This window comes from Pituophis catenifer, unplaced genomic scaffold, assembly GCF_029215685.1.
Source record: "Pituophis catenifer annectens isolate HBS135680 unplaced genomic scaffold, rPitCat1.0.hap2 SCAF_2, whole genome shotgun sequence".
NCBI classification, from domain to species: domain Eukaryota; kingdom Metazoa; phylum Chordata; class Lepidosauria; order Squamata; family Colubridae; genus Pituophis; species Pituophis catenifer.
The window spans coordinates 7,767,584-7,775,457 of record NW_027256882.1 but is presented as its reverse complement, the minus strand read 5'-3'; the positions used below and the strand labels follow the sequence as shown (position 1 = coordinate 7,775,457).

General features: G+C 43.8%; 1 protein-coding gene and 1 pseudogene across 1 annotated transcript; one reads left to right on the top strand and one right to left on the bottom strand.

Moving 5' to 3' along the window:
- Positions 1–379: 379 nt before the first annotated feature.
- On the bottom strand, positions 380–1,218 carry LOC139309800 (vomeronasal type-2 receptor 26-like; annotated as a pseudogene).
- A 155-nt stretch (positions 1,219–1,373) lies between these two features.
- LOC139309799 (vomeronasal type-2 receptor 26-like) lies at positions 1,374–7,443 on the top strand. Its single transcript, XM_070934004.1, has 3 exons — positions 1,374–1,527; positions 2,728–3,431; positions 7,393–7,443. The coding sequence occupies exons 1-3, from the start codon at positions 1,374–1,376 to the stop codon at positions 7,441–7,443; spliced, it is 909 nt and encodes a 302-aa protein (XP_070790105.1).
- The last annotated feature ends 431 nt before the right edge of the window (positions 7,444–7,874 follow it).

The following is a 7,874-nucleotide window of genomic DNA, read 5'->3' as shown; positions in this document are numbered from 1 at the left end:
AAAAAGTCCAGGGATACAATAATTAAATCACAAATTAGTTTTTTTCTTTTAAATGGCTCTGAGGATCTAAGCTGAAATCGTCAGTTGGCGGGGGGGGGGGCAAAGCGGCGGCAGTGGCAGGGAGTCCCGGAATTCCAAGGGACTTTTCCTGCGTGGCTTTTTCCGCTGCAGGCATCAGTGGCACGGGAGCAGTGGAGGGGCATCCCGGAAATCCCCTTGGCCAGGCCCGCTTGCTCCCAATAGAATCAGACCAGTTCCGAAAGTACCATGAAGGGAAAATACAAATATTTTTTTGCATTGTATTTGTATTTGCACCGGAGGCCAAGATGGAGAAGACCTGCACGGCCACCATGGACTTTCCTTTGGCACTCAGGTAGGTGGGCAGGAAGGAGATCCAGACACTGCAAAAGACCAGCATGCTGAAAGTGATCAGCTTGGCTTCATTGAAGGCCCCAGGCAGGTTTCTGACCAAGAAAGCTACTGTGAAGCATATGATAGCTAGGAAACCCATGTAGCTCAGGACAACATAAAACATGATGACAGAGCCTTCGTTGCATTGCAGGATGATCTCTCCAGGCTGGGAGTGCATGTCAGAGTCCAGGAATGGGGGAGAAACTCCCAGCCACATGGCACAGATGAAAATTTGGACAGCAGAACAAGAAAGGATAATGGAGTTGGCCAAGCTCTTCCCCAACCATCTTCTCATCCTGTTGCCTGGTTTTGAAGCCAGGAAGGCCAGCATCACTGTGATAGTTTTGGCCAACACAGAAGACACAGCTATTGAGAAGACAATGCTGAACATTGTTTGTCGGAGAAGACAGGTGCCTTTCCTTGGATGGCCAATGAAGAAAAAGGAGGACAAAAAGCAAAGCAGGAGGGAGACCAGGAGGATGAAGGAGAGGTCCCGGTTGTTGGCTTTGACAATGCGAGTTTCTAGGTATTGAAGAAATATGATTAAAACAAGGCCTGTGATTAGGAACAAGAGTAGGGCAAATGACACAAGGATGATTCCCAGATGTTCTTCATATGACAGGAAGGTTATTCTTTTGGGGATACATTGGACTCTGTTCTTGGTTGGATATTGATCATCTGGGCACTTGGTGCATTTTTCAGTATCTGAAAAAACAAAGGAACAAAGGAAAATCTCATTAATGGTATATTCTTACACTCTAGCATTTCCCACTGCCCGTTCGCTGCTGCCCGTTTGCCACCATCCATTCGCCACAGCTCAATCGCCACTGCCCGTTCACTGCCGCTCGTTCGCTGATGGCTGTCGACAAACAGGCTGCGGTGATTGGCAGCGAACGGGCCACAGAAAATGGGCAGTGGCGAATGGGTGGCGGCGATTGGCGGCAGCGAATGGGCAGCGGTCAATGGGCAGCAATAAGTGGCGGTGGCAATCCACACTGCCTAGAATAGCTGATTGGCGGTATTCCGGGAGGCCGATCCAACCACCAATCAGCTACTCGGCAGTGAAGGCTCCAGTGTTCCCTGGCAGCAGCAGCAGCTCAGCACAGTTGACCGGTGGTAAGTGCAACAGAGCAGAGCCCCGATGAGCCTCGTGCTGAAACTGTGATAACATGCTGAAGCTGACCAAGCTGTTGGCTGTTTGCTGCAAGGAATACCAGATGGATGCTGGGAGGCAGAGGCAGAGTTTTTTTCTTGTTTTCCTCCTCTAAAGCTATGACAAAAAAAAAAGAATAAATGAATGAATGAATGAATGAATGAATGAATGAATGAATGAATGAATGAATAGCATAGCATACTTTATTGTGGTCATAGACCAAAAAGACCAAAACATCCAAGACTCATAGCTGGCACATGACCAGACTAAAGAGCAAAACAGCAGCAAGAACAGTGGTGGAAACCACTCCGTCAAATTCACAGTAAAATTATACATAGGGAGAAAATACTATATTGCAATTTGAATAAATGATTAAATGAATGAATGAATGAATGAATGAATGAATAAATGAATGAATGAATAAATAAATAAATAAATAAATAAATACAACCCCCCCAAAAAAAAAAAAAACCCTCAAAGGGCAGATTTGATGGAGCACTCTTTCTTTTTTGCAGTCATTTTTCTCTTCCTGTGTTTCTATCCTATACTCACATTGCTCTTTAAAACCCATCTGGAATTTGTAGATGTTCCAGAATCCAATGGCATGAAAGGTGTTTCCTTATGTTCTTCCATGGTACACCCCTATTGTGCAAGCTGCACAGGCTCCCCGTTTCTTTTCAAGTGCAATTAAATTCACCTTCAAAGCCCTACATGAAACAGAACCAGGGTATCTGCAGAGCTTCCTCTCCTTGAGGGTATCTGTTTGTCCCACCAGACCAGATATAATTGGCGTGCAAAAGATCTGTTCCCTAAAACATTCAATTGGCCCCCAACAAAACCTCTGGAGACTTGCTACATCTCCCAGGCATTTGGGCTGTGCTAAGCTCAGTGCAAGATAGGAATCTGATGGATTTTCTCAGAGAAGGGAGGTTGTGGCACCAGATATTTCTTCTTTTAATTTGATTCTGTTGTTCTTGTTTCTATAGTTTCATCTTATTTCATTTTTGTTGTTGTTTTTATAGGTTGTATGTATTTTTTTGTTTTTGCTAGAGTGTAAGAATATACCATTAGTGAGACTTTCCTGTCCCTCAATATCCTATCTCATCCAAAGGTTTTCTTGAAATTTGGAAGACAATAAAAGAAATATTACTTTGTTTTTTCAGATACTGAAAAATGCACCAAGTGCCCCGATGATCAATATCCAACCAAGAACAGAGTCCAATGTATCCCCAAAAGAATAACCTTCCTGTCCTATGAAGAACATCTGGGAATCATCCTTGTGTCATTTGCCCTACTCTTGTTCCTAATCACAGGCCTTGTTTTAATCATATTCCTTCAATACCTAGAAACTCCCATTGTCAAAGCAAACAACCGGGACCTCTCCTTCATCCTCCTGGTCTCCCTCCTGCTTTGCTTTTTGTCCTCCTTTTTCTTCATTGGCCATCCAAGGAAAGCCACCTGTCTTCTCCGACAAACAATGTTCAGCATTGTCTTCTCAATAGCTGTGTCTTCTGTGTTGGCCAAAACTATCACAGTGATGCTGGCCTTCCTGGCTTCAAAACCAGGCAACAGGATGAGAAGATGGTTGGGGAAGAGCTTGGCCAACTCCATTATCCTTTCTTGTTCTGCTGTCCAAATTTTCATCTGTGCCATGTGGCTGGGAGTTTCTCCCCCATTCCTGGACTCTGACATGCACTCCCAGCCTGGAGAGATCATCCTGCAATGCAACGAAGGCTCTGTCATCATGTTTTATTTTGTCCTGAGCTACATGGGTTTCCTAGCTATCATTTGCTTCACAGTAGCTTTCTTGGCCAGAAACCTGCCTGGGGCCTTCAATGAAGCCAAGCTGATTACTTTCAGCATGCTGGTCTTTTGCAGTGTCTGGATCTCCTTCCTGCCCACCTACCTGAGTGCCAAAGGAAAGTTCATGGTGGCCGTGCAGGTCTTCTCCATCTTGGCCTCCGGTGCTGGGCTGTTGAGTTGCATCTTCTTCCCCAAGTGCTACATTATTATCCTTAGACCAGATCTAAATACTAAGGAACATTTAATGATAAAAGTAGGGACTTGATAATGAAATTATTTCTTACTCTCACAGCTCATCATTGGTTATTGTTTGCCATTGTTGTTGGTTTGTATGCTTCGTTTGCCTCTGTTTGACAATATAGGTTATTTAAAATCCAAGGAAATAAAAACACTTATGTTAATCAAATTGAAATCCAAGGTAATAATCAAACAATAAAATAAATTAATAATTAATATTTATTTATTTAATCATATTTCTATACCGCCCACTCTCCGAGGACTCTGGGCGGCCTACACCAAAGACAGTATACTAAATAGCATATTGCCCCCAACAATCTGGGTCCTCATTTTACCCACCTCAGAAGGATGGAAGGCTGAGTCAACCTTGAGCTGGTGAGATTTGATCTGCTGATCTGCTGAACTAGCAATTCATCTGAAGTAGCTGCAGTACAGCACTCTAACCACTGCACCACCTCAGCTCTTATTTGTACAAAATACAAATACAATGCAAAAAAATATTTGTATTTTCCCTTCATGGTACTTTCTGAACTGGTATTTCAATTTAATACAGGTCTCATTCTATTGGGAGCAAGTGGGCCTGGCCACGGGGATTACTGGGATGCCCCTCCTCTACTCCTGTGCCTCTGATGCCTGCAGCGGAAAAACCCATGCAGGAAAAGTCCCTGGGAGTTCCGGGACTCCCTGCCACTGCCGCCACTTTGCCCCCCACCCCACCCCAGCTGACGATCTCAGCTTGGATCCTCAGAGCCATTTAAAAGAAAAAAACTAATTTGTGATTTAATTATTGTATCCCTGGACTTTTTGTTACTTATGCAGCATACCAATTTTGAATGCTTGACAAAATAGGTACGGGAAAAAGCAATAATCTTTAGGAAATGTTAAATAGTCTAAATTGTCAAATAAAAATATCAACAAATACCTCCCAATATTCTTCACAGCAGTTATAAGTACAATTATATTTTAACGTCTCTTTTCCCGAGGTTACATTGTGACTCTTTTTATCGATACTTTCCTCCATATGAAAACCGTAAGTCACAACTTTATTTTTTTTAAAAAAAAAATCCATAATGGGTTTCCAGTCACCAATACAATGGTTGCCTGGGAACTCAGCCACCAATCAGCCTCATGGAGAAGAGGTTGAACAAACAAAGATAAAAGAGGGAGAGTTTCAAATAAGGATACAATTAAAAAGCTTTCAGTGTGAAGAGAAAGAGGCAAAAACTCCCAGAACTGCAGAGGGAGGGGAGGCTGAAGTCCTGAAAGGGTTTCCCCTCCCCCACCTAGAAATAGCTGCCCTCAGCGGTGAGTTCTACTTACCTTTACTACTGGTTCGCAACGCATGCGCAGATCGCTTCTGATCATGTCAGGGTCAGTGGACGGAGCCTCCCGCAGGTTTTACTTCTATAGAACCGGTCCAAACTGGGGGCATCCCACCATTGGCTGCCCTGAAGAGATTCTCCTCCAGTGGAGGCTCTTGGGCAAGTAGGAGCAGCGGCTGCCCAGGAGAGCCCAGCTGGAGAGTCTTAAGGGGCCATGAGGGACCCCCAGGATTCCCCTTCCTCAGAGCCCCTGAAGGTCCCTCCAGGGAGACCCCCCTTGCCTTCTCTTCCTGAGCAATGCCGGATCCCCCTTTGGAGACAAAGGCCCTGCGTGGCTTCCCCCAGACAGGAGCCTTTCCTGGAAACACACAACGACAAACCAGAGCTTCAGAAGGACTTTCAATTTTCTTTCCCACTAAAGATCATGGCGGTTTTCCTTCATATCAAAATGTGCCACTCTGGGGAAAATAACAGCTGAATGGAAATGAAGCCGTGTTTTTACCTACTGGGGTCACCCACCATCAAGGAGAGCCCCTCCTTTTCCATCTCCTTTCCCAAAATGTGAGCTTTCTTCAAGGGATGGAAGCCTCTCCTTGACTCTTTTGCCCCATCACCAAGCCCCTCTTTGTGGTATACAAGTGTTGGGGGTCTTGCATCCTTCCAGATGTGGTTTGGTAACATCTTCCCCTCTGGCTGGAAACCTCTCCTCCTTCAATATTGGCCCAAATGGACCCTGCAGTGCCTAGGCCTGATCCCCATTGCCTCCTGGAAGTGGCCATCATTTTCAATACCCTGACAAGTTCTTGTAGAAATGGCAGCTGCTTTTGAAGCTTTCAACCCTGACCATCAGGCTGTTGGGTGACTGCAAACCAACCGAAAACCCAAATTTCTTCAATAAAGAACACAAAAAAGCTGGAGGAGACAAATTTGTCCATTTTCAAATGTGTACCCCATCCCCAAATTAGGTGCTAAAACTAAACTCCCCACCTCTGCCCTCCAATCTCTAACAACCTTTTTAACAATTTGCTAAATATACTGTATGCCTGAAACAGAATAATAATAATAGCAGAGTTGAAGGGACCTTGGAGGTCTTCTAGTCTAACCTCCTGCTCAAGCAGAAAACCCTACCATTTACCATTTCAGACGAATTTGTTGTCCAGTCTCTTAAAAACTTCCAGTATTGGAACATCCATAACTTCTGGAGACAGACGTTAATCATTCCACTGATTAATTCTTCTAAGTGTCAGGAAATTTCTCCTTAGTTCTAGGTTGGATCAAAATCTGTAAGTTACTTTGACTGCGAAGAGTCAAAGAACAGAGAAAAGCAAGGGAGCAAGTGTTGGAAGAAATGTCCATCTGGGTTCAGTTCCAAGTGGGGAGAAAGGCACTGGAAACATGGGGGCTGCCTGGAAGGATGGTTTAATGGTGAAATGGACCACATGGGTTTGAAGTCCTGGGTAGCTGACCACATGGAGTGGAGAGTGAGGGTTATTGATACCCTCTCTTGGGCTTTGAACTTGAGCGTCCTGTTCCTGTGGCAATCCATATCTCTGGGTGGCCTTCACTAGCAGTCTCTGGAGGTAAGAGACCACTTGAGCAGAAATCACTTTTCTGATTGTTGAAGTATCTTGCTCCAGCATCACTTTCTGGACATGTCCTAACAAGAAGGACTATGGCCACCATAGGACAGTGCCCCAAGGGGTGTAGCTGTGATTTTTCACCAACATGCTTTTTTCCACCTACCCCTCATTAGATGGTAGTAGTTCAGGGTCCCAAGAGGACCAGTTACTTCTCACTCTAATTATCCCCTTACAGGCCTTGAGACCTCTTCTCCTTTTTCTCCCAGTGACTGCCTTTGATGTAAACATCAGACTGAAGCAACATGGAAGGGATCTTGCATTAGAAAAGGATAAATACCATGGATTATGCTCTTTGTGGCTCAAGTTATGGGACTGGCAGGAGCTGTGCTCTTGAGTGTACTTTCTCTCTCTTCCAGATGAATCTTGATTTGTCTCTGTTTGAATCAGGAAAGCCACTGGATATTCCATCCTTTGAGATTGCTTTGAATTCTTCTAATTCTTCTTTAGAAACAAGAGGATTGATTCAGCCCCATGAATTATGGACTTCCTGCTTTTGCTTCGGCTTCTGATGCTGCTGGTGCCCCAGCCAGTCTTGGGGAAGCTGAAGTGCCCACTGAATTTGGACCACCAGGATGGAGAAAAGCCATGGAGCTATTATACGCCAGGAGATCTTCTCCTTGGTATAGTCGTCTCTCCATCAGAAATAACACTTGCAACTTTACCTTTCAACATGGCTCCTTCTAGTCAGATTCAATTGTAAGTGATTCACTGTGATGGAGTTTCATTCCCTCCATTTGCAGTTCTAACACTTTCTTTTCTTTTTCTTCTTTTACTTACTTTTATACTACAGGACTTGACTAATTTCTTGAATTGTTTTGATTTCCAGGGCTTCTCTCTTTTGTCTTATTTACTGGGAGAGGCTCAGATCCACACATGAGGGGGGAAAACCTGAAAGCAGTCCACATTATTTTCCTCTCCCTGTCCAATCCTAAATTAATGGTGTGAATACTGAGTTTTGTTGAAAAGAGTAATTGTTGTAGTCTCCCCTGCCCAGCTCATTTCCATATTTTTATACCCACTGATTGATATTCAATGTCTGATTTTTAAAGGAATAGAAGATGATTTGTTTTTAGAATAGCTTTTCTGGGTCACATATCAAATATTTTCTTCCTTTTATGATTGTTCTACTTTAATGACTGAATTATTTTGCAACCTGTTTACTGGGCTGATGAAAGTTAGTACTTCTACAAATAGTGGTTTATGTCTTATTTTTAATCCTCTTGGAGGAATATCTCCATGCTATCTTTCCCATACTCACAAATATTAAAGGGTGATGGGAGTCTATCATGTACCTCTGGTTTTGGATCA

What these genes read in the sequence shown, in the direction of transcription:
- LOC139309799 (XM_070934004.1), top strand. Translation starts at nt 1,374, where the DNA reads ATGGGCAGCAATAAGTGGCGGTGGCAATCCACACTGCCTAGAATAGCT. An exon ending in CTCAGCACAGTTGACCGGTG is followed by an intron (nt 1,528 to 2,727) that starts GTAAGTGCAACA and finishes TTGTTTTTTCAG; the next exon opens with ATACTGAAAAATGCACCAAG. An exon ending in TGATTACTTTCAGCATGCTG is followed by an intron (nt 3,432 to 7,392) that starts GTCTTTTGCAGT and finishes TTTGATTTCCAG; the next exon opens with GGCTTCTCTCTTTTGTCTTA.